Source organism: Crinia signifera, chromosome 12 (genome assembly GCF_055691185.1).
Source record: "Crinia signifera chromosome 12, ASM5569118v1, whole genome shotgun sequence".
In the NCBI taxonomy this organism is placed as follows: Eukaryota; Metazoa; Chordata; class Amphibia; order Anura; family Myobatrachidae; genus Crinia; species Crinia signifera.
Window position 1 is genome coordinate 35,787,538 of NC_139228.1, and position 25,133 is coordinate 35,812,670.

The window sequence follows — 25,133 nt, forward strand, 5'->3', positions numbered from 1 at the left end:
GGTGGACACAAGATCTAGAACTCAAGTCAACAGACCTTCAACTACCTCGGTTCATCAATCTTACTACAGATGCAAGTCTGGTGGGCTGGGGAGCGCATATTGCGGAACACAACATTCAAGGAAGGTGGTCTCAAGAAGAATCAGAGCTGACATCAAACGTAAGAGAAGCCCTAGCAGTATGGCGAGCTATTTGTCAGTTCAAGCCCCTGATAGAAGGCAAGCATCTCAAAATCTTCTCGGACAATATATCGGTGGTAGCACACCTCAATCATCAAGGGGGTACGAGAAGCAGAGACTTGATGGACATCATGCAAAAGATAGTACCTTGGGCGAGAAAGAACTTGATATCCCTGTCAGCACTGTATGTGCCAGGAAAGGAGAATATAGTGGCAGACTATCTAAGCAGGAAGGAAGTTCTACCTGGAGAATGGGCGCTGAAAACTTCAGTCTTTCAGAAGGTCGTAAAGAGGTTTGGCAAGCCAGATATAGACCTTATGGCCTCTCAGATGAATCACAAGGTAGAGAAATTTTACTCAAGGTTCTATCTGCCAACAGCGACAGCAACAGATGCGTTCTCAGTCAAATGGGATTGTCAACTGGGCTATGTATTCCCACCGGTCCAGATGATAGGTCGAGTACTGAAGAAGGTACAGGAAGACGGAGTGTCAGTAATAGCAATATTACCGTTTTGGCCGAGAAGACCTTGGTTTCCTGCAATACTCAAACTGGCGATACAAGAATCTATGATCCTCCCAATATCTTCGGATCTCTTGAGTCAGGGACCTTTACATCATCCCAATCCAGGGATATTCTGTCTCAGGGCTTGGAAGCTGAGAGGCAATTCCTGATGCAAAATGGCATGTCTGAGCAAGTTGCTGAGGTTCTATTGAAGGCCAGAAAAGAAGTCTCTTCCTTGGCCTATTATAGGGTGTGGCGTAGATTCCTGCTATGGAAGAATGACTCCACTCTCATTTCACAGACTGCTACAGCTCGGATCCTACAGTTCCTATATGAGGGGTTCCAGATGGGCCTAGCAGTATCCACGTTGAAGTGTCAAATATCAGCCTTGAGTGTATTGCTAGATCGCAAGTTGGCAAAAGAAGAGATAGTGATCAGATTCTGTAGGGCCATAAAGAAGATGCGGCCTCCCAGAAAATCTATGGTAGTACCTTGGGATCTCAACATTGTACTAAATGCTCTCATGCAAGCACCGTTTGAACCCTTGTCACAAGCAGAGCTTAAATATCTGTCCTGGAAAGTCGTTTTCCTGGTAGCGATAACATCGGCCAGAAGGATTAGTGAAATCCAAGCCTTATGGGCAGAGGAACCTTATCTGAGTATGTTTCCAAATAAGGTGGTGTTAAGAACACATCCAGACTTTCTTCCAAAAGTTGTATCCAGATTCCATTTGAATCAAGAGATTATACTACCGACATTCTATGATGATCCTACTAATCCTGAGGAGGAAGAATTACATTCTTTAGATCTAGTACGAGCTATTTCGCTTTATCTACTAAGAGTTGAAGAAATTAGAAAAACAAAACATTTGTTTATTGTCACGGAAGGAACAAACAAGGGGTTTGTGCCTTCTAAACAAACCTTGGCAAGGTGGATTCGAAGTCTCATCATCTTTGCCTACGAACAAGAAGGAAGAGCTGTTCCACAGATAGTAAGAGCACACTCGACAAGAGCGATGGCTGCCTCATGGGCTAGGAAGGCTCAAGCTTCCCTCTCCGACATCTGTCAAGCCGCGACTTGGTCGTCTGTGCATACCTTCACTAGGCATTATGCCTTACACATTCCTTCCGCCCATTTTGGGGGAAATGTACTGAAAAGTGCCTTAAATAAATAATACTGCATTGATATGGTCTCCCGCCCTTTTTTGCTTTGGTATGTCCCTAAGTATGGCTGCCATGGGGATCGTAGAAGAAAACATCGAATTATACTCACCGATAATTCCTTTTCTTCTTAGAGATCCCATGGCAGCCACAAAAAAGATCCCTCCCTATGTTCTGGATGATTTATTTCCAAGTGAGTAGGAGACATTCAAAAGACATAGAGGAAGGGGAGGGGAAGGCTTATGTACCTGAGGTGGGCGGAGCCTATGTGGAAAAAAATCACCCTGTCTAAGCTGAGGAAAGGGGAAATATCCCTAAGTATGGCTGCCATGGGATCTCTAAGAAGAAAAGGAATTATCGGTGAGTATAATTCGATGTTTTCCCCATGCTTATCGATTTGCCCCCTCAGAGTTAGAAACCTTGAAGTAGCCTGAGTTATTCCAGGGGCCCCATATTCTCTGATCCTCTAGAAGCGAATACATATTTTTCATGTTCACTGGTCTGGTTAACCACATTAACCCATTCTCCAAAATTCGGAGCCATAGAGGACATCCACCTTCGAGCTATTAGCACCTTGGCGATGGCCGCGATGCTTCTTGCCAACTGCCTCAACTCCCCATTTATTGTAGCTTCCTTCCAAATTCCTAAAAGCAAATTTATTTTAGTTAAAGCAGCTCTCGGGACCCCTATCTGAGCTAGGGTTTCCCTTACCTCCCCCCAGAATCTACTAATATCCCTACAGCTCCAGAGTAGATGATCAAATGTAGCCGGCCCTTCCCCACATCTAGGGCATCCATCGGATGCTGACCCTGAAATTTTTTTAACTTTGACCGGGGTAATATATATCCTATGGAGGATGTTGAATTGGACCTGTTGTGTTCGCATTAAATTAGTCGATTGACGAGGACTTGCCAGAGCCGACCTCCACCCATTTGCATCCAACTGAGGGATATCCTCGTGCCATTTGGCCCTCAAGGCCCCCAGTTCCTCAGTTTGAGAGAAAGAGTGAAGATACTGATACATTTTAGACATACGCTTCCCTTTCTCAAGTTGTTTTATAAAGATTTTACATGGGGCCTCCTCCAACTCCCAATTTTCTACCTTGTCCCCTAGGGTCAAGGCACTTCTCACTTGCAGATATCTGAAAAATACTTCTTTAGGCAAACTAAATTCTACTTGCATCTGGGAGAAGGATTTCACCCTCCCCTCTTGGCACCATTGTCCCAGATTCGTGATACCGTACCCCTGCCACACTTTCCCAGCCTGTTGTTTTTTAAGTTCCTTCATTCCCGGCAGGGACATGATAGGGGTGTCTGGGTCCAGACCCTCAGTTTTTGTTAATTTGCATGACCATCTCCAAACCCTAACCGCTTGACTGATCAGCGGAGGGAGATTTCGACAAAACCCCTTCACAAACAGTCTTTGTAGAGGAGAGAAGTCTGGATCCACACACTCTACCAAACTTTGTAGTTCAGAGGGTACCTCCTCTGGCTTGACCCACCCGCAATTTTGCACCATCTGTGCGGCCATATAGTATAATTTGAAGTCAGGGAGGGCCAAGCCCCCTTTTTCCCTGTCCCGACAGACAATATCCATTCTCACTCTAGGCAATTTGTCCCTCCAGACAAACGAGGAGACTATACTCTTTATCTTCCTAAAGTGTTCATCCTTTATGAAGACAGGGGAGTGTTGGACAATATACAGGAATTTGGGCAGAATTGCCATCTTGACCAGGTTGACCCGGCCAAGTTGTGAAATCTGGAGTCTTGACCAGCTCCTACACTTTTAAGATCATTAATAAACGGGATAAGGTTATCGGGGATGAAATCGACTGAGTTCCTGGCCACCACTATTCCCAAATACCGAAATTTTCCCACCAATTTTAATTGGGCATCTAACGCAGGGCTTGTCCCCCCATTCTTTCCTAGCTGGATATAGTTGGATTTATCCCAATTCATTGTAAGCCCGGAATAACCCCCGTATTCCTGAATGTATTTTATCACCCTTGCGAGATCTCCAGGTACTGCCAGTCCAACCAGCAGGTCATCTGCATACAGAGAAACTAGGTTACTACTGGGCCCGCCTCCCCCATTCCCTCCACCCAGGGCCGCCCTCAGGACACACGCAAGCGGCTCCACCACCACCGCAAACAGCAGCGGGGATAGAGGACATCCCTGACGCGTACCCCTGGAGAGAGAGAAGGAGGGAGACGTGAACCCATTTATGGTCACTCTGGCCTTAGGGTTTTGATACAACAATGATATCCGTTTGATATACCTTTCCCCAAACCCAAATGCCCGTAACACCCTCCATAGGAATGGCCATTCGACTGAGTCGAACGCCTTGTTCGCATCGAAGGATGCGAGCAAGGCGTCCGACCCCCCCAGTTCAACCCCCTGAAGGTAGGTATATGCCCTTCTAAGATTAATCATAGTAGACTTCCCAACCATGAATCCAGTTTGGTCAGGATGAACCACTTGATGTATAACTGACTGAAGCCTGGTTGCCAAAATTTTGGCATATATCTTAGCGTCAGCCGTTATGAGTGATATAGGCCGATATGAATCGACACGAGTCGGATTTTTCCCGCTTTTAGGGATCATTATTATTGCGGCCTCAGTCATTGACTGAGGAATACACTCCTCGGCCTCCATGTGCTGAAATAACTTCAGCAAACGCGGGCCCAATTTATTAATATATTTCTGGTACACCTCGCCGGGAAGACCATCCAACCCAGGGGCTTTACCCCCTGGGAAGGAATTAACTGCCTCTTTCACTTCCTCAACTAACAGAGGGGCCTCTAGTATTTCTCTAGAGGAGGGCAACAGATTTGGGAGATCAAGCTTTGCCAAGTACTCGTCAATTTCAATATCACTACACTCTAATTTAGATTTATACACTTCTACCAGATGTGTAGAAAAGAGCTCTGTAATTTCAGGGGTCTTGATCACCACTTCACCTGTCTCTAGTTTAATCATGGGAATAATATTAGATGGGCTATCCTGCTTCATTAGGTGGGCCAAGAACTTCCCTGTTCGATCGGAATTTGCGTACCACTTATGTGACCCAACCCCCAGCCTCCGACAGGTCACCTCCTGTAGATGCTCCACCCATTCCTTTTGGGCAGAACACCACAGAGCCCTGGCTTGATCGGATTTACTTGATAGAAAAGCATTCTCCAACTCCACCGCTCTTGCTTCCAGTTCCTTAGCCCTTTTTCGGTTCAAACCTTTTAAGTATGCTATCCTTTTAATGAAAACCCCACGTAGATAGGCCTTGAACGCATCCCAAACTAAAATGTTGGGGGAGGACCCCTCATTTCCCTCAAAAAACTCCTCTATCATTGTCTCTGCTCCCTCCTGTTCTCCCATTTGCGCTAGCCAATACGCCTGTAATTTCCAATATCTATACCCTAACGGGGTCTCAAGATCCACCTCCATTAACACCGGGGAGTGGTCAGAAATCCCTCGAGCTTTATAGTCAAATCGATCCTGGAGAATGCTTTATGAGAGGAAGAATAGCAGGAAAACTGCTGTGCCTCAGGATTTCTCATTCTCCAAGGATCTTTCCATCCTATCTCCTCTATTAGCTCCAAAAACTTATTACCCTCACTACGGATTTCCTTCTCAGTCCTATTCCATCTATCAAGACGTGGCTGGAGAACCTTTTTAAAATCCCCCAAACAAATTACCATATTTTCCGGAAAGGAGGCTGCAAATTCCACAGCCATTCTTACTACGTCATAGGAGAATGGGGGTGGAATATACACTGTAAGAATACAAAACCGCAGGTGCTCAATAGCGCATTCTAAGAATATATATCTTACCCCTTGATCGATCTTTACAGTTCCCACTTCGAACATCACAGACTTTTTAATAAGAATCGCCACCCCACGGGACGAAGAGGAGAAGGGTGCATGGAAGCTATGTCCAATCCATGGACGTTTTAAGGAGCCCATTCGATCCTTAGTAAGATGTGTCTCTTGTAAACAAATGATATCAGAATCCAAACTCCTGCATTGCTTCATGACAAGAGCTCTTTTTATTTTGCAGTTTAGCCCTCTAACGTTCCAGGTCAAAAACTTAACCATTTAAACTAAAAAGTGAAACGGGGAGAAAGACAATCAATTTTTTACATTTATCCCAACCCGTCCAATTGGAACACCCTGGCCTTTTTGGACTGAGCGAGTTATCCTGGCCCTTTGGAGACAAGCTCCTACTGGATTTTATCTTAATGCTGCTGTGAAACAATAAAAGCAAAACAAACAAAAACACATACACCCACATAAACAAACACCCCTTCCCCCCACCCCCGCCCTGTATATCCACACCCCATGGTATACCTATTCCCCGACCTCCCATCCAGATACACATCCCTTACCCTAACACATTCACCCCTGAGGCAATTTACTAATGACCACCAAAGAGGCCTACCCCCATCCCCCTCCCCCCTGCACGCCTCCACATCCTACTCGGATCTGTCTTGATGGAGAAAAGAGAGCCAAAAAAAGAAGAAAAAATACACACACAAATTATTAGCTCAATTTCCCCCACCAATTCCCCTTCGCTGAACTCCCAGGTGCCCTCCCCACATCAGATAACCGGAGCAAAATATCACACACTATACACAGCCCATATTCGGGGCCTAATACATTTCATCCCAATACCCTAGACAAGCCCTGCCGCCCTCACCATGAGGCTTTTACCAAAACATAAACACATTATTAATTTGCCAGAACCTGTTTCCTTCCGGGGTAATTGGCATCCAGCCAACTAGCTGCCTCCCCAGGAGTGAAGAAAAACTTCGTAGCCCCATCCACCACCACTCTCAGTTTTGATGGATAGAGCATGGAATATTTTAATTCCAACTCCCTGAGACGGCTCTTTATTTCCCGAAATTTTACACGGTCCTTCTGGACTTCTAACGGGAAATCCGGGAATGCAGATATCCTGCAGCCATTATGGGCAAATTCTGCCTTATCCCTAGCCAGCCTTAACACAGTGTCCCGGTCTTTAAAGTTTAGGAACTTCGCGATCAGAGTCCGGGGTGGACCTCCCGGGGGGGGGGCCCGACCAGGAATACGATGCGCTCTCTCGATCACAAACTGAGCGGAAAACGCCTTGTCACCAAATATCAAAATCAGCCAGTCTTGCAAAAAATTTTCCGGGGTATTCCCCTCACATCTTTCTTCGAAGCCAATAAAACGGATATTGTTCCGCCTGAGGCGGCCTTCCATATCTGACAATTTGTAACGAAATTCAGACATTTGACCACTCATGGTTTTAACCTGGGACTGTAGTGGGCCAACCAGATCTTCCACAGCTGAGATTCTAGTCTCAGCCTCCGTGACTCTCTCACGTAGCAATTGAGCATCATTTCTAAGCAGAGAGATATCGGACTGAACTTTATTAATCTGCTCAAGAAGACGGGTCTCACATGTATTAATCGCCTCAAGCAATTGCTGTAGCGTTACTTCAGATGCCGGTGGATTTTTACTTTCTTTAGTGGGGGTAGATAATGGGGTACTAGACTGTGTACTGTTGCCTGCCTGCGACCTGGCATATTTCTCCAGCCTAGCCGCGGCCGCTGTCTGGCCTGTTTTCCCCATGATCCAAACAGCGAAAACAGGAGACAAACAAACTGACACCTGATTCTGTCTGTCCCTGGCCGTTTACCAGTAGACCGACCCCTCTACTTCTCCCAGCAGGATTATACAGCGCAGGCTTTTATACAGATCTCTGCTGCCACAAACGTTTCAGAGAAAGAGACAAAAATAAAGGAAAAAAAAGTCCCGGGCCACGGGGTGATTGCATCCCCGGATTCCTCTTGACAAATGGGCCGAGGTTTCAGCTGCGAGCCCTGCTTTACTCTGTTTGGAGTTGTTTTTAAGGGTTTATATACACGTGGTGCCACCAGGCCAATTTTCATATAGCTGTCCCGCTATATGAACCCAGCACGGGCCCCAGCAGTCTCTTCCCCCCAGAGGGTTCCAGTTGGGTCCTTTTCCCAGCACCCTGCCTCACACCCAGGGCCGGGGAGGGGGCCACTTGGTTCCACTTGGACGTGGGCTGGAATTTAAACTGAGAGCCCTGCCCTGCTGTTCCTTGGTGGCTTATACACCCAGGGTGCCCCAACGCCAAATAACATTAACTGTCCCGCTGTAACAACCAAGCAGGGGCCCCAGCAGTCTCTCCCCCTAGGGGTTCCAATTGGGACCTTTTCCCGGCAGCCTGCCTCACACCCAGAGCCGGGGAGAGGTCCGTTTATATTAGGGAAAGTTCACACAAGTCCCAGTACCCAGCAGGTTACCTCAATGCACTCCTTGTGCACCCTCCAATATCTCCGTGTAATGCAGGTCAGGTCTGCCGCTACTTGCAGATAGATCCCTCTACACTGCTGGGCTCTCTGGCCGGCTGCGGCAGCGCCTCCGTCCGAGCGGCAATTGCCGGGGGGAGGCAGTCCCGGATCACTGCGCCTCACACCCGCAGCGTCAGGGAGAGCGGCGCCCGCAAGAAATGGTAGTCAGCCGTCCTCGGCAGCTGCTGCGTCTGCCACCGCAGTCCCCCGCCGAGCACGCCGGCGTTGTGTCTGCACGCCGTAAACCGGCACCGCCTCGGGCACTCTCCCCGGCCCCCACTCGCGTCACACCACCGGGCGTCCTTTACTCGCTTCCGCCTGTACTGCTCGGCACCCGGACCTCCTGAAAACGGCAGCTAGAGCACGGCTATTTCACCCAGGTACATAGCGCTCACTGGGGCTTTCCTCAAAGCGTGGGGACAGACACCATTAGCGTGGTGTGCAGGAGGGAGGGTAGGTGCAGACTCTCACTCTCGTCCTGCCGTGGTCACGCCCCGGGATGAATCACATGAAGTTACAGGCTTAGTTAGAAAAAAAAAAAAAAAAAAAAAATGACAGGTAGGAGCTGATTGGCCGGTGATAAAAACCAGACACTTTATCACTTCACCAAGCTTAAGCTGCCCCTCAGTTCCTGCTGAAATATAGCACTGCTTGTACCTCATGATGATCCAAGGGGTCTATTCACTTGTGTGTGTGTGTGTATAGTCTTAAAATTAAAATTACACACAGTAATTCACACCACCGTAACAAGTATGTACAACAGCTAATACACATATACCCGCAACCCCCCCCCCCCTTACCCTCATCCTATTTTCTCTGACCTTTTTCCTAATGTTTCTGTTCTACTCACTTCCTTGCCCCATCGTTTTCTCTCCTTTCCTTGTGTGTTTTTTTTTCTTTTCTGCCCATTTCCTTTTCCTTCTTCCTTCCTGTTTTTCTATCTTTCTTTTTCTTCAGTTCCAGAGCTGCGTTTATATCCCATCATACTATTACTGTATACAGATTTAGACTTATTAATATACAGATGTACAAGTACAATATAACTTAAAAAGTGTTGGTATGTAATTGTTTGTGATGCCGTCTCCACATAAACGCTTACCTACTAGCGCTGTTTCAATTATATTATTTCCAATAAGTGGTCAAAAGCTACGGACATGGGAGCACATTGCGAGATCTAGATAATTTTTGATTGTTTACAGATATGTATATCAGATTAATCCGTGGTTTTGTAACTTCCAATTGTGCAGCTAAGACGGACATTTGAGAGAAAAAGATGCTTTGTGTGAATCATGCAGCACCTCGGGCATGCAAAGGTCTTTTTGTCTGTATTTATTTATATAGCGCGCACACATTTCGCAGCGCTGTACATAGAATATTTGAACATTCACATCAGTCCCTGCCCCAGTGGAGCTTACAATCTATATTCCCTACCACATGTACATGCACACACAGACATTCTAGGGTTCATTTGTTAGGATGTAATTAAGCTACCAGATTGTGGGTGGAAACCGAAGTAGCCAGAGTAAACCCATGCAAGCACGGGGAGAATATATAAAATCTGCACAGTTAGCACCATGGTGGGAATCAAACCCATGACCTCATTGCCGTGAGGCAGTAATGCTAACCATTACACCATCCGTGCTGCCTGTATGTACAGACCTGTCCTCATACACTATTGCCAAAGTTGCACCACAGTCAAGGCCCATACACACTGGTCGACTTTGAGCTGAAAGCCGCTCAAAACAGCGGCAAAGCCGTCCTCTTCCTGCTGACTGTGTCGGGCAGGGAGAAAGTCGCTCACTGTGTATGCACGGAGTGGCTTTCCCCCCAGCGATGATGGCGATCATCGCTGTCCATACACGCTGGGCATAGTCACCCAATGTGTATGGACCTTTATTGTAAATACACACACTTATAAAGGGATTGCCAAAACTGTGGTAGGGCCTGCTGGATGTGTAGTTTGAGTCACAGGTTGACCAGTTATGCCTTAATGCAGTGCCTATGTGGTTGCACAGAACTTTCCATCTTCCTTGCAATTGCAGATACTAGTAATGATGGCAGCTGTGGATGGAATAAGATCTGCTTCCATATACAGGCACACACAGAGCGGGTTCTTGCATTGGCATAAGGAAGCAATTAGCCTGCTGCGGCTGGATGAAAAAGATCTTGCTCATTTGAGCAACTTAGAACCAGAACTTGTATTTTTTGGCCTGTAATTCAAAGCAGCTCTCTGTATCTGGTTGTATCCAAAGTAAGGGCACGTCTCAGATTCTCATCCACTTTAAGCTAATTTCATCCTTGTGGGCGTTCTAGTACCGTGCACCTTTCTCTTTCTCTGCTTTGGTGCTCCGAGCCCAGTCTGAGATACAGACCATGATGTTATAGATGCACCACAAGAGAGCGCGATATCCCAGGCAGGGAAAAGGAATTGCACAGGTTTTGGAGGGTACAGGGTGCTCGATTGAACACGATATGTCCCTTTTAATTAAAGTAGTTTATGTAAAGTATAATAAAACACAGGAGACAGCCCGAACTATTATAACATAGAAAAGTTGCCCGGGGGTGTGGGCAGAGGCGTAAGTTCATCCCAGGTGCCCGGAGGCAAGAAAAATATTAGTGCATCCCCACCACCACCTTATATAAATATGTGTGTGTGTGTGTGTATATATGTATGTATGTGTATATGTGTGTGTGTATATATGTATGTATGTGTATATGTGTGTGTGTATGTATATATGTGTATGTATGTATGTATGTATGTATGTATGTATGTATGTATGTATATATATGTGTATGTATGTATGTATATATATATATATATATATATATATATATATATATATATATATATATATATATATATATTTAAAATAAAGAATGTGTGAAGTCTATGGTCCTGCTAGGAGGGGGGGTCAGCCTCAGAAGCAATATTGAAGGCTTTCAATTAACTGATGCAAATTTGCAGGGGAGGAGAGGTGCCCCCCTGGAAGCAGGAGCCCGGCAGCAGATGACCATTGCCTCCCAGAGTTACGCCTCTGGGTGTGGGCAAGACGGTAACATTCAGAGGCGTAACTCTGGGAGGCAATGGAGTCATCTGCCACCGGGCTTCTGCTCCCAAGGGGGCACCTCTCCTCCCCTGCAAGTTTAAATCAGTTAATTGAAAGCCATCAATATCACTTCTGTGGCTGACTGTCAAACTCTTTACTATAAACATAATATACATAACATACACACGTGCGTACAGTTATTTATGTAATGTGGTACGTGTGTTTGTGGGGAAGGGGGAAGGCAACAATATTTATCTTGCGTCCAGGCAGCTGGGATGAACATACGCCACTGGTAACATTGGTTACAGACTAAGCGATGTGTACATCTAGTGCATTGTGCCATCCATAAACACTCTTTGATGCAGTGGACAACAGCGTGATGTATCGATGTCTGCTGCATTTGAAATGCGAGGCAGTGTTACCTGCATCGTCCCATTGGGCATGCATCACACCCAATAGCATGATCCAGGGAACGACCTGCAAGAGTGCGCGATCATGGGTGCATATTGAGGGATGTGACCTATGTATTGTTCCAATCCAAAAACGGGACCGTAGATCATCTGGTTAATCGCCAATCTGAGGGGGCATTCAACCCCAGGTCATGACTGTCGATCCATTCCAACAACCGTGACCCTGGCCCATTTAATTTGTCTCAACAGCATATCGCCAGGCAGGATTCAATGTCCCACTTGGAAATCTGTGAAAAGGGGGCGTGTCCACGTAAACTGCCATGGACTGTCGAGATTCGCCCGTGATCGTGACAATTCACACCCGTAATCAACAGAACTGGCACGTCCGCTTTCAAAGTTGGGCCTGTTCTGTGGATCTGCCTCTACATTGCTGTTGGGCAAGACCGCATTGATGCTGTTGGGCAAGACCGCATTGTATAGGCGCCGGCTGCTATTTCCCCTGTCGGAAATGGCGGCGGGGAATGAAAACCCCCCTTAAAATGCGACTTGATGTGGTTTCTAGCTTTGATACATTGTTGCTGCATTCTGTACATCGTGGCTTCTCAGTCCTCAGCTCACGTTTCCCAGGTCACTCGACAGCGCAATCAGTATTACTGACACAGTTTAAAAGGTCCACTGCTGGGGAGAATTTTCACCTGGGATTTTGTGAGGATTCCTGGAAAACATGAACTGTTTGGGGTCCTGTGGACTGAATGTGAGGTTATTTATGTAACTTTAAAATATGTCAATTTAAAAATCAGCTTGGAAATTGCTGATGCTCACCTCAAAAATCAGTGAATAGTCAGTATATAAGTTGAGCTTTCATTTAAAGCATTTGTATAAAGTTTTTAAAGTTTTTTTTTTATTTATTTTTTTCTTTCATTTTTCAGCCACTGATTGTGTTAACATATTTTTTCAGTGTGTGGTCTCAGCTTCTATATCCAAGTTATATAGTTTAAACTGACCAGTGATCAGGCACAGAGTACTGTATATGTGTCTTTTAGGCCCATACACATTGGGTGACTTTGAGCTAAATGCTGCTCAGTTTTGGCATTTTCAGCTCAAAAGCCGCCCAGTGTGTACGTGGCAACAATGAGCGGTGCTGCGCGCTCCCGCATCATCGCTGGCCTGGCTGCTCATCTGCTGGTATTACCAGCAAATCAGCGATGGGGTGAATGGCTTTCCATAGCGACCTGCTTTGGAAAGTTGTCCACTCCTGATAAAATCGCTAAAACGGGCCAAAAACGCTCAGAGTGTATTCATTGAGCGTTTTTCAGCCCAGCGATTTTCCTAATCATCGTTCAGAATACACACGGAATCGCCCAGTGTGTGTGGACCTTTACTGTTTGGGCACTTTTCATTTTACAGCAATAAACTGAACTCTGCCACGGAACCATAGATTTTCCAGTATGCTATTTGTACACTAGGTGGCAGTATTACTTTATATCTCAACATGATTTCCTTTAGTAACCTCAATCTACTGTAGCTGTTTGATCAACAAGCTTAAGCACAATCTTTATGAGAATCTGCCAGTCTCTACAGTTGATTAAGCTCAATAAATAAATAAACCGCCTGAGCAGAGTCGTTTGGGTGTTGTTTGAGCACCACAAACCTTTTATGTTTCCGCTGCGAAGAAGTGACAGGCAAAAGACTCAGGCTTCAGTAGCTCCAGTCACTTTCTTATCCTGGGAAACGTTTATATTTCCACATTTTACTGCAACGGTTGGTGAGACCCGATATAAGGCAGGTTTAAGAATCTACACAATACAGAACAATACGCACGCAAACTGCATAACAGGAAACACCGTTCTAGGTTTAACAATGATCAGAACTTCTAAAGGAGTTGCCTACATTCTGTAATATAGAATCTGTAGATATTTAAATTAACTGCTGGCCTGGGCAGAAGTCACCGTGAAAAGGAGCTCATGTGATCATTCTCAGCCAATGCACTGAAAGCCGGCAGTTTGATGCATGGGAGGAGATCAAACATTGCATAGGTGTGTACGTGCATATCGGCTGTAGTTTGAGGATGTTCAATGAGGAGATGGGTCGATTGAACGCTCAAATGAAAACTAGATTGTATATGTGTTCACTCGGCTTTACCGGAGGGTACTGTAACTGTGCACAGGTAATTCAGAAGGGATACGCCTCACTTATTTTCTTCACACTTCTGTGGGGTATAGGTAAAGTTTTCCTTGCATATATCCTGCATCATAGTAGCACTGGTTCCGTTATAACCTTGTAGTTAATTGATTCATCACTGGGTCATACAGAGGATTTTGGCGGGGCACCACTCTCTCTTCCCCCCCATTTCCACTGCACTGTATTTTTCCCGATGGGCACCATTTTTACTGAAAATTAAAAACCCGGTAAAGCAGGGCAGCGTGCGGGTGCTGGCAAGCAGCCAGCATGCGAACATCTTGGGTAAGAACGGTTTCCGCTGCTTTTCACCTGGGAAAGACGTGCTAAAAACCCTGCTTGTGTCCCAGGAAAAAAACCCAGTTCACTAGTCAGGGATTTTTCCTTGAAGACGTTTTAACTGACGCGAGTCCCAGGTCGACCCTACAATAACCCGGTGGAATGTCTCCTATTTAATTTTGAGGTATTGTGCAGATTTGACATGACATTGGCTTAATCCGTATTCACAAGTGTAGCTTATAAATTCACTAGGGAGCAATGCCGCATTAATAATTGGTCTTTAAGCGGAATGGTTACTTAACTGCATATTAGATAGATATCTGAAGAGACTACATAAACATTTGTACTGCTGCATGTTCTAATGTTCTAGTAGTATGGGATTGGTTTGCCCCCTTTTATTGGGTAGCATTTTATTATGAATATCTGTGGGTACTAGCGCTGGGCGCTGCCCCTAATGTTTATATTGTGTATTTGTCATGTGGACATAAAAAAATAACAACCTGTTTGCTTAAATCATTTTTTATTTTTCTTCTCTCTGTAGGCATTGGTAAAACCCCAACAATCGGTGGTGGATTTCACACAAATTTGGGAAAGGAATCTCGAGCCCAAACGCTACAAAACGGTACATAGATCTACACTGTTCTGTTGTTTCTAAAACTGTAACTCTCCTGTTCTATAAGCCAGAATTGGTAACCGATTCCTGTGCTCCAAGTATCGCATGCTGTCCGATGGGGCAGCGATAACAGGTCTGTGCTCTCTGTCTATATGGTGTGCCTCTGGTTGTCTGCCGCGTACCGTAATCTCAAACCAGCATGGCTGCTCTACCGCTGACTGGGGAGCTTGTCACGGTTATCCGGCTGCTGGGAGGAGATACTGATTAGCAGATGGGCTGCTAAGTCCTTGCACACAGAGACGGCCAGGTAGATGGAAGGAGTCTCCAGCTGTGTGTCCTGTGGTACTGTAGGTGGTCCCTCATAGATCTGCAGTGTAAGGCCACCTATAAATTGGGAGCGAGTAATGAGTGTGGATGAGAGACGCAGATCTTGTGAGGAGCGTAGAGGTCGGGTTGGAAGATATTTATATATTTTGAGATAAGAGATGTATGTTGGTGTAGTTTGGTTTATGGCCTTGTGCGTGAGTAAAAATAATTTTGTATTGAATACGGTAGAATACAGGTAACCAATGAAGTGACTGACAGAGTAGCTTTGCAGACGATGAACGTCTGGCTAGGAAGATTAGCCTCGCAGCTGCATTCATGATGGACTGTAGTGGTGATAATCTGTATTGGGGAAGGCCAATAAGGAGACTATTGCAATAATCAATGCGTGAGATGATGAGAGCATGGATTAGAGTTTTAGCAGTGTCTTGTGTTAAGGTAAGGGTGAATTTTTAGGTGCATGTGCCATGCCATTATTGACCACTCATATTGGTGATGCTTTGTCATTAGTCACTCAGTGGGTGCATGTCTCACTGGGAAAAGGCGAAGGGCAACACCACCACTTGTATGTTTTTAAAAGTTATAGTTACTCTACTCCTTTATGTACCAAAGAGGGGATACGGTCATTGGGTTGTCACCACTAGGTTGACATGGGTCTGGGTCGACACTAGGTTAACAGTTTTTTGAGCCGACCTGTGCCAACAGGCAGTATTTCATGCCCTACCATCCACTAGGGCGTGGTGGGAGAATAAGATAGTGTGCCGAGTGTAGCGAGGCACCGTGCCCGAAGCATTGCGAGTGATGTGGGGGATACGTTGCACTTCAAACTGTGTCCATGTCGACTGTGTCGACATTCGGATAAAAAACCAGTGAAACCCCCCATGTCGACCCTTTGACTGTCGACCTACCCCATGTCGACCTAACACTAGTGTCCACCTAATGTCATGTCGACCTAGACCCATGTCGACCTAGTGGTGTGAACCCAATGCTTGTCGGCTTAGTTATGGTTGACTAAACGATCCCAACCCACTGAAGAGATGTGTTTTTCCCCACTGTCTACAAACTACCTGTGTGAGGGCCGGCTGCAACCCCTTCTCCCCACTATATTTTGGCTAGGACAGTGTATCTGTAAATCTGCAGGTTAGGTTGCCAGAAGGAGGAATGGCGTGGCCCCTTGACAGTGGGTGACTGGGGGAGGCAGAGGGTGTCTATATCTCCAGCCATCCAAATCTCTCCGCCTTGTGTGTGTCTCCAGCAATCCAATCCTCCAACCTATCTCTTTAACAAGCTCACCTCATTCACTTACTTTCTGTGTTTCCTCCATGTGTGTCTCCTCAGTGGCGCGCTATATGCTGTAAATTATGCTGATGTGACCTTAGGACATGCCAGCGTCACACTGATGTTAGTCACAGGAGCTGTATGATCAGCGCTGGGCTGCACAGGCTTTCAGCTGAAGCTCTGCTGCTTGTCATAGAATATGACCGGCGACGGTGCAGCCTGTACATTCCATCAGGGGCGGAGCTTAGATGCCCCTTGGCTTTAGTCTATGCCGGCTAGACCTAGCGCCAGCTCTGCATGGGTTACTGCCCAAATACAACACATCCCCATATGAGAACACCCCAACCAATATGAGCCACTGTGCCAATTTATAAAAAGCTATTTGCCAATATAAAATAATCTTCTAGTGCTTCTCATTAGTGGATCATTTATTAACGTTTTCCGCTTATTGACTGACTGCTCGTGTTAAATGTTTATAGACCAAAAAGAATTGTGTGTTGGAAGAGGACATGGACCCACCCAGCTTATTACATTATTCTGTAACTTATAATGGTGCCACCAAGTGTCCTTGGCACCATACAGGGAATATTAGCAAATGTGCACAAATACTAAATAAATAGGCTCACACAGATAGTACAGATTATTTCAATACCTATTTACTACAATTTTCATATGTAATGCGTTGGTGATTTAAGCTATTTCTTACTAGATTCCCAAAAGTGGAGATATCCACGCATGTTTCTCTTGACGGGACGGAGGGGGGATGTTTTCTGTGACAAACTAGTTGTTATCCCGTACAGGACGGTGAGTTAATATATGATGAGATGAGTTTGAAACAGCATATAGTGTATTATGGGTACAGGATCCCTATTTATCAGTGCTGGAGATGCTCCCTGGAACACAATACTAATGGAGAGATTCAGTCCTGCTTGCTGCGGGCTCAATTTGTTCCCCAGTCCGATGTTTGGGGTTTGTGCATGGGTGAATATACGCATTTGCAAATACCTTCATCAAGTATCATACTCACTGGGGTGTTTGCTGCAGAAGGGGCAGGCATAATATAAAAAATAAGTTCAGATCCTCCATCTAGTGGGGGTCTGGCGGTCGCATCGCCAACCGCCACTTGCCAGAAGGGGAAGCGCGCGCACCCCCTTCCAGCGGAGCTCCTCGCCGCCGGTCCCCGCCAAGCGCTCCCACCTCCCCACAACCCCCCCTAACCCTACTCTTCTCCCTGAAGCGGAAACGGGCAGAGTTCGCCCGGAAACTTGGACACGCGTCCCATCTCATCAGCGGGGGCATTCTGGCGAGCCCCGGCACTGGCTGAGAGGCGCTCCATCTACAGGTCACTCATGCAAATAGCAACAGTCTTCGTGCCAAATTGAATCTATTGCTGGCCATACAGTAGTGCGATTTGGCCTCTTTTCACCCTATTCCGACGAATCTGGCTGAGAAATTTGGTATAAAGTCTCCAAATCGCATGTGTTTGACATCAGACCCTTATCCGATGTGTGGAGTTGGAGATTGGATCTGCTTGCACATCACACCTCCGACTTGGACAGCCTTCTGGCAGCTGGGAATGGGATTGCATGCGATATATCGTATCGGCTACGACTTCACCCCTCCTTGGAGAAGTCATGTACGGGGGCCTTTAGTGTTCAGATTCACATATTGAAAATATTGTAGCAGTATTGTCTACCACTTGTGAGCATCAGCTCAGCAGCTCTGTATCAAGAAACATTCTATAATTGTATAATAACCGTAATGAATAGGTAATAGACATTGAGGATCTTCAAGTGGCAATGTACATAGTATGAATTTCCCAGCACACTCCGAGAAAATGATATATAAATTTGGCTATTATTAGTTAATAGAATCAAGGGTATATCCTTTTTTTTCTACTTTTCAAGGTCTCTGGTACAGCGATGTATTGGTGAATACAATTGTATATATGTAAATAGCAGTTTTAAATCACTGCTCCTCCAGAATCCCTGATTGCTCAGTACCTACAAGTAGTCTATAAAATTAGTTACCTTCATTAAAGTAAAAGAAACATAGATTGGTATTGTGTCAAATAGTGGTGATTATTCTAATCACTCACAATAGGTTCCCCACGGAGTATGGTTCAAACAGGGAAAAAATCAAGCTGAGAGCGTGTGTCTGTGTGCTCTCAATGTGCGTCATAATCATGTCCATTACATAAGGCAATACCATAAATGTGCAGGATCCGGATTGTGCACACAGGTACCTGAGAAGGAGATGAGGAGAGTTGCCGGTCTGCCAGGTGGTGCGGCTTCCTCTGCAGTACTCGCGTTTCACCTCACATCACAGGGCTTGCTCACCTAACAGCCTGACGTGATTTCTGATCCGGCGTTCACTTACACGAACGTGCAGCCAAACCCACATCGTGAAGGGGACGATCCTCAATTAGAGGTCTTTTTACTGTTTATTCAGAATTCCAAACATATGGTCTTTGAAGTCTAACGCATATGAGGGTTATCGCTATGAGCCTTATTAAATCTCTACACTTCAGCAGTATTCAAAGATATAATTATACAGATGGAAGATGCATATCGAGAGGATATATGTGATGTAAGGTATTAGGTCTGGTTTTGACTTATATTAACAGTTTCTTATATGGTGAAGCAGGTTCCGTTGGTCTTCACAATTGGAAATAAAACTGGGTGGTTACAGACAGTCAAATGGTAGGAGGGCCCTGCTTGCATGCTTACGATCAATAGGAATGTAAAGTAGTATGCCTGCAACGGCTTCCTAGATTTGCCTCCGTGCACCCATAAGGCGGAGGCAAATATAATATAATAATATATATATATATAATAATAATATATATATATATATATATATATATATATATATATATATATATATATATATATATATATATATATATATATATATATATATATATATATATATATATATATATATATATATATATATATATATATATAATGTGTGTGTATGTAAGAGAAAGATGTTGTTTAACTCACCAGAAGATGGCAGTGTTTCGGTTGTATATTGGACCGAGTAATGTCCATTCCTCGAGGTAACACAATGAGAATGTCCATATTTAGAAAGGGGTGTAGAGACACAGGCTGTCTAGTGGGTATTGCCATGGCTTGGGTGTCTGCCCTCACTGGCAGTCATAATGCCACTACTTGAAGAGAGATATTTGTCCATTATGCTGGTCCCTAGTTCTACATATCTTGAGCTCCGCACATTTGCTGTATTAATAGTATTCTGTTGATAAATGAGAATTGTATGAAAACGCCATTGCTGTGAATCGAGTAATCGGAGTCTGCCACTGATAGCTTATGTCTATGGGGCTCGAATACCTAGTGTGAGGAAGAACATATGATTTTGCTGCCTGACTTATTAAGTAACAAGGGGGACCGTGTTATGGTAATACTATACTATTTAACTGTCCATGTGTAATACAATGTCAGGTGTGTGTGACGTGATGATAGCCTTGTGCCGCGTCTCTCCTTTCCGGTGATCCCCGCTAGAACCCCTCAGCCTAGTGCCGTGTCTCTCCTCTCCAGTGATCTCCGCTAGAGGCCTCAGCCTAGTGCGTGTCTCTCTGGTGATCCCCACTAGAACCCTCAGCCTAGTGCCGTGTCTCTCCTCACCAGTGATCTCCGCTAGATGCCTCAGCCTGGTGCCGTGTCTCTCCTCTCTGGTGATCCCCGCTAGAGCCCTCAATGTAGTGCCATGTCTCTCCTCTCTGGTGATCCCCGCTAGAGCCCTCAGCCTAGTGCCGTGTGTCTCCTCTCCGGTGATTCCCGCTAGAGCCCTCAGTCTAGTGCCGTGTCTCTCCTCTGCGGTGATCTCCGCTAGAAGCTCAGCCTAGTGCGTGTCTCTCCGGTGTTCCCCACTAGAACCCTCAGCCTAGTGCCGTGTCTCTCCTCACCAGTGATCTCCGCTAGAGGCCTCAGCCTGGTGCCATGTCTCTCCTCTCTGGTGATTCCTGCTAGAGCCCTCAGCCTAGTGCCGTGTGTCTCCTCTCCAGTGATTCCCGCTAGAGCCCTCAGTCTAGTGCCGTGTCTCTCCTCTGCGGTGATCTCCGCTAGAGGCCTCAGCCCAGTGCATGTCTCTCCTCTCCGGGGATCCCTGCTAGAGCTCTCAGCCTAGTTCCATTATGGGAAGACGACGGAAGCGGTGCGTGCCACGGACTGTTCATATGCTACCCCACACGTCGGTTCGCTGTCTTTTACAATATCCTCCATTGTGTATGGGCTTAAGAGGATGACACTAATGAATACTCAAATCACTCCAGTGCCCTGGTGAAGCCCCATACACACTGGTGAATGCCGATTGGCAGTGGGTGCGGGCATCCGCTGCCATTACCAAGGATAACCCTGGTCAGTACATTGATGACGAGTAAGGATGTCCTTAGCGGTGCGAGGGAGCGCTCATCGTTAATGATATTGCGTGTACACACTGGACAAGATTGTAATAGATATTGTTTAAACGAGACCCTTTCATCGATATCTTTTTCCTATCTCTTCTAGTGTGTATGAGGCTTAATGGTGTATGTGAATGCAATGGACACAAGGATAGTGCAGGGTGGGAGCTGAGAGTGCTGTGGGCCCTGCCCATGAGAACTTACCTCCTAGGGCAGTGGTTCCCAACCTGGGGTACTAGTACCACTGGGGGTGCTTGAAAATAATATTGATAATGGTGGAAGAAGAGCAAGAAGTCTCCTGATGGCGGAAGAAGTCTCAGATTGCTGTGGAGATTAACCACATCACTACACTTCCAGTTTTGTCTGCATTGTCATCAGCATCTCCTTGTGCTTTTGCCCTACAAGAAATCCACTGGGAGCTACTTCCACTGCCCTCAGACATCAGCATTGACCTGCACCACACTGACATGGGTGGAGAAAGCAGTGACATTAACCTTATAGGTGTTAGCAGGAACCCCAGAGATAGTACACATCCAGTGGCCGGACACAGAGGGAACTTATTCCTGACCGCACACTGCTCCTTATTATAAGGACACGCATGCAGTTTAGTACCACTCCGCTCTTAAGTACTGTGGAAATGTAAAATTGTGAGGAGGGGGTACTCATAAAAGAAAATTCTTATCAGGGGGTATGGGAGAGAAAAAAGGTTGGGAACCACTGTCCTAGGGACTTTAGCAATGCGCCCACTAATGTTGGTTTCTTGGATAATTACTGAATGTGATACATAAAATGTTGTGTTGAAATTAATATTAACCAAGTGGACTGCACAAATAGGTTTTCCGTTGATGGCTTCAGCAGCCTGCGTGTGCTGGTGGAGTAGAGGAATCTGCAAACATAGCATGAGACCAGGAATTTCCTTTGTCCTCTGCTGGATTTCTTTGTATTTGCTGGGTTTAGAAAGTTGCATGAGTAATGCGGAGTCAGATCCAGTTGTTGTGGTTTAAAAATAGATGTTTTTAAAATTAGATTCCCCCCTCTCAATGCCTAGTGGTTACTTCGGTATGCCCGTACAAATAGCTTTCACTCTTAATCTTAGCAACAGATTATTCTTATTTTATTTCCAATTAAAGCCGAACGCACATGTAACAGATTAATGGGAGCTTTGTCCCCTCCTCTCCCTGGCAAAGTTAATTTGTAGTAAGCATTTGTGGTAAACCGGAACAGACAGGCCAGTAACCCCTTTACCTTGCACTCTGTGATTTCCCTCTTCGTCCCTTCTTGCTGGACATCGGACAAGAACCAGACCAAAGAAACGGTGCAACGGAATTTATTTCAGAGCAAATAAGATACTTGAAGTCGGGTAGCAGGCAGGGCTACCTAAGGCGGAGATAACACTGAAAGGGGTGCACCGTAATATCACACAGCAGATTTACAATAATTAAATAAGGCACGTCTGGATGTCGGAGTACCGACTTACTTTACAACAGAATATGATCACTTTTGGGTCTAAACAAACCTAAGATCACTTCAATCAAGTACAGTTATCACTTTGCAACAATATAGGATAATTAGCAATCACATTAACTTAGACTTTACTGTAAACTATACTACGCTACTGGGTACCCAGTCCCTATTTTACACACTGTCTCAAAGACAGACCTATGCATAGGTATTTAGAGTTTGCTGGAGGCCTCTTGTAGTTACTGCGTTAGGGTAAAAGTCCTCCTCGATGGAAAAGGATAAACGTTTTGTGGGGCAATGTCCCGGATAAAAGGGAAAACGGTATTCTGTCACTTATATCAGAAGGTAGTAACACTACCAAGTTTACGCCACAAGATGGTGCCTTTAACTGTTGGTCCCTAGGGTCTGTAGTCTGAGTTTGAAGTATTTGAATTCCACCATTCCAATGGGAGTGCGACAGTCTCTCCTCTATTTATATCTCAGGGACCCAAAGGTGGCTATAGTCGTGGGGACCCCTCTTGTCAGTGGATCTTGCTGGTGCTCCTAATGCTTCCGGTATGTGCCTGGCATCTTGGGAGGGTGCCCCTGTAGGTTAAGCTTAAGGGCGATTGGCAGGAAATGTTAGGGCCTCTGTCTAGCCGCTGACTGTCCCTGGGTCTGCTGAGGGGGTCACAGGGGTCAGGGTGGCTGCGCGGCACTTACTCTATGTCGCGGCTCCTGCCGTTCAGGATCCCACTGCCGGGCTCTTGTGATGCCTGTCAGGGCTCCGCTCCACTCCCTGCAATGGTGACCTTCTCCTCCGTACTGCCAGGGGTGTAGGGGTAGCAGCGTCGCCCCTGCAGGCAGCGCTGCTCATGTGCGCCGGGTCCAGTCTCCTCCCTGCTGAATGCCGGGTGCTGGGTCTCTGTGCCGTACAGCGGTGCGGTCTTCTCCCTGCCGCCTGCGGTGTCTCTCTCCTCCTCTCGGGGCTGGAGGTCGGCGGGGGTCACTTTCTTGGATGCGCCGCGTCTAATCCCCGGCGCGGCTGTCAATCACCGCCGGGTGTAGCGGTAGTAGCCGGGTCTCTGTAGCTGGCTGTCAGGTGCTTGGGGGTGAGTGCGCGCCTCTGCCTTGCGCCTCCCGCTACTGCTCCGTCTTCTTTGCCGGGTGTCTGCTGTCTCTGGCACTGGACGCCGGGCTGCTGCTGCACCCTCTCTCTCCCTATCGAGCCGCTCGCGTCCCGGCTCCTGGGTGTCAATCACCGGCCGGCTCTCCTCACGTGCTGCGGCTGTGGACGCTCTCCCCGCGGCTGCTGAAGGTAGGCACCGGGTGCTTCCTAAGGCGCCACCAACACACACAGGGGCTGGCGCTGCTTCAGCTCTCCTCACTTTCGCGCCCCTCAGCCTCCAATCAGGGGAAGGGGCACCCCTCGGTCCAACGCTGGTTATTGCTGCAGGGCGGTTGCCTAGCAACCCCCTGTGGTTAAGTGCAATTAGGGCTACACTGGCCACAAAAGTGAATTTGGGGCATAGAAAAGGGAGACCCCCAAATCTGGGGTGTCACATGTCCCCTTACTCGAAGGATGCCTGTCCCCGGGCATCAATGGGGTTAAAAGTTCTGAATAAAGTCCCGAACATAAACGTAAGGCCCTGAATGTCCTTTCAGAAATGGATCATATGCAGCATCACATATTTACACATCTTAATACTGTACTCAAATTTACATACATACAAGTTGAGAAGAATTTACATTCTATCGCGGACTGGTAACACCCCTTTCGTGTATCGCTCAGATCTTCTAACTTTCGGAGCGGTCTTTTCAACTGCACCTTAGATCACAGCATGCGGTCGGCAATGGGCACGTGGTGCCCCTTTTCCACTCTTTCTGGACCTGTTGATGGCCTGTTGTATCATGCACACGAATTCTTCTCCTGTAATTGTCGTGTACTCCTGGTCTGTTACAGTTTTCTCTTCCATGGGACGGGTTTCGGCCTTTTCAGGTGTGTTTGGGATTTCTGTGATGGCCTTTGCTTTGGGCGGTGGCACAGTTGCCTTTGGGCTTTCAGGTTCCAATGGCTCCATTTTCTTTGCCATGGTCATGTGGGCCACAACTTCGAGGCATCTCTTGCGTTCGGCAGTACTGGTATCGGTCGGCTGTAGAGTTGCTGTCCGGCCACCTGTATCTACCATTCTTTGAGTGTACATGTGTTCCGTTCCTGGCCTCACTTCTTTTGGGGTTTCCACAGGGAAATTAGGTTGAGGTGGTGGCCTAATGGGTTCTGGTGATGGTGGCATCTGGTCAGGCCGGGGATGATTACTGATGGACCGGTCACTCTCACCACCAACATCCTGCGATCTTCTTATCTTCAGGTGGTGCATGAAGCGTCGATGTTGGCTGTGGATAGTTGCATATCTGCTGCCTCTTACTGCAGCACCACCGGGGCCTGTTACGTTGGTGGCCTTGACACCTCTCTTTCCATTGGTCACTTCGAATTCGACCCGTTCTCCTTTTTCCAGGCTTCTGAAGTATTTGTTCCTAGGGGTCTTCTGGATACCGGTGTAGTGTATGTATACGGTCTTCCTGTTATCTGCCCTTATGAAGCCATAGCCACGTGCCACACTGAACCACGATACCTGGCCGGTCACTCTTCTTGTTCTGACTCGTCGATCCTCCGTGTCACGTGGTCTTTTCGCCGTGGTCTGACTTTGCACGAGCTCTGTCGGACTGATCAATGGATCTTGTATGGAGCGGGGCCACCAGTTTTGTTTCTGCGGACCTAGTAGTGGGTCTTCCCGAGGATCGGTCCTCAACCTCGGGGACTCCTCGTTTAAAGTATTCTGGTGACAATTTCTTTCGATATGTCCGCTCTGCTGACATCTTCGGCATATCGGCCTACCCTCTTCATCGAACCAATCGATTGGGCCTCTTCCTGATTCTCTGGGTGTG

The 25,133-nt window shown here is 46.6% G+C and overlaps 1 protein-coding gene across 1 annotated transcript in view; it reads left to right on the top strand.

Annotated features, from left to right (window-relative positions):
- Positions 1-25,133, top strand: part of BRF1 (BRF1 general transcription factor IIIB subunit) — a 343,261-nt gene that overhangs the window by 28,033 nt on the left and 290,095 nt on the right. Inside the window, exon 2 of the mRNA XM_083166801.1 lies at positions 14,651-14,731. Within this exon, the coding sequence (XP_083022927.1) occupies positions 14,651-14,731 (81 nt within the window). The remainder of the gene's footprint in view (positions 1-14,650; positions 14,732-25,133) is intronic.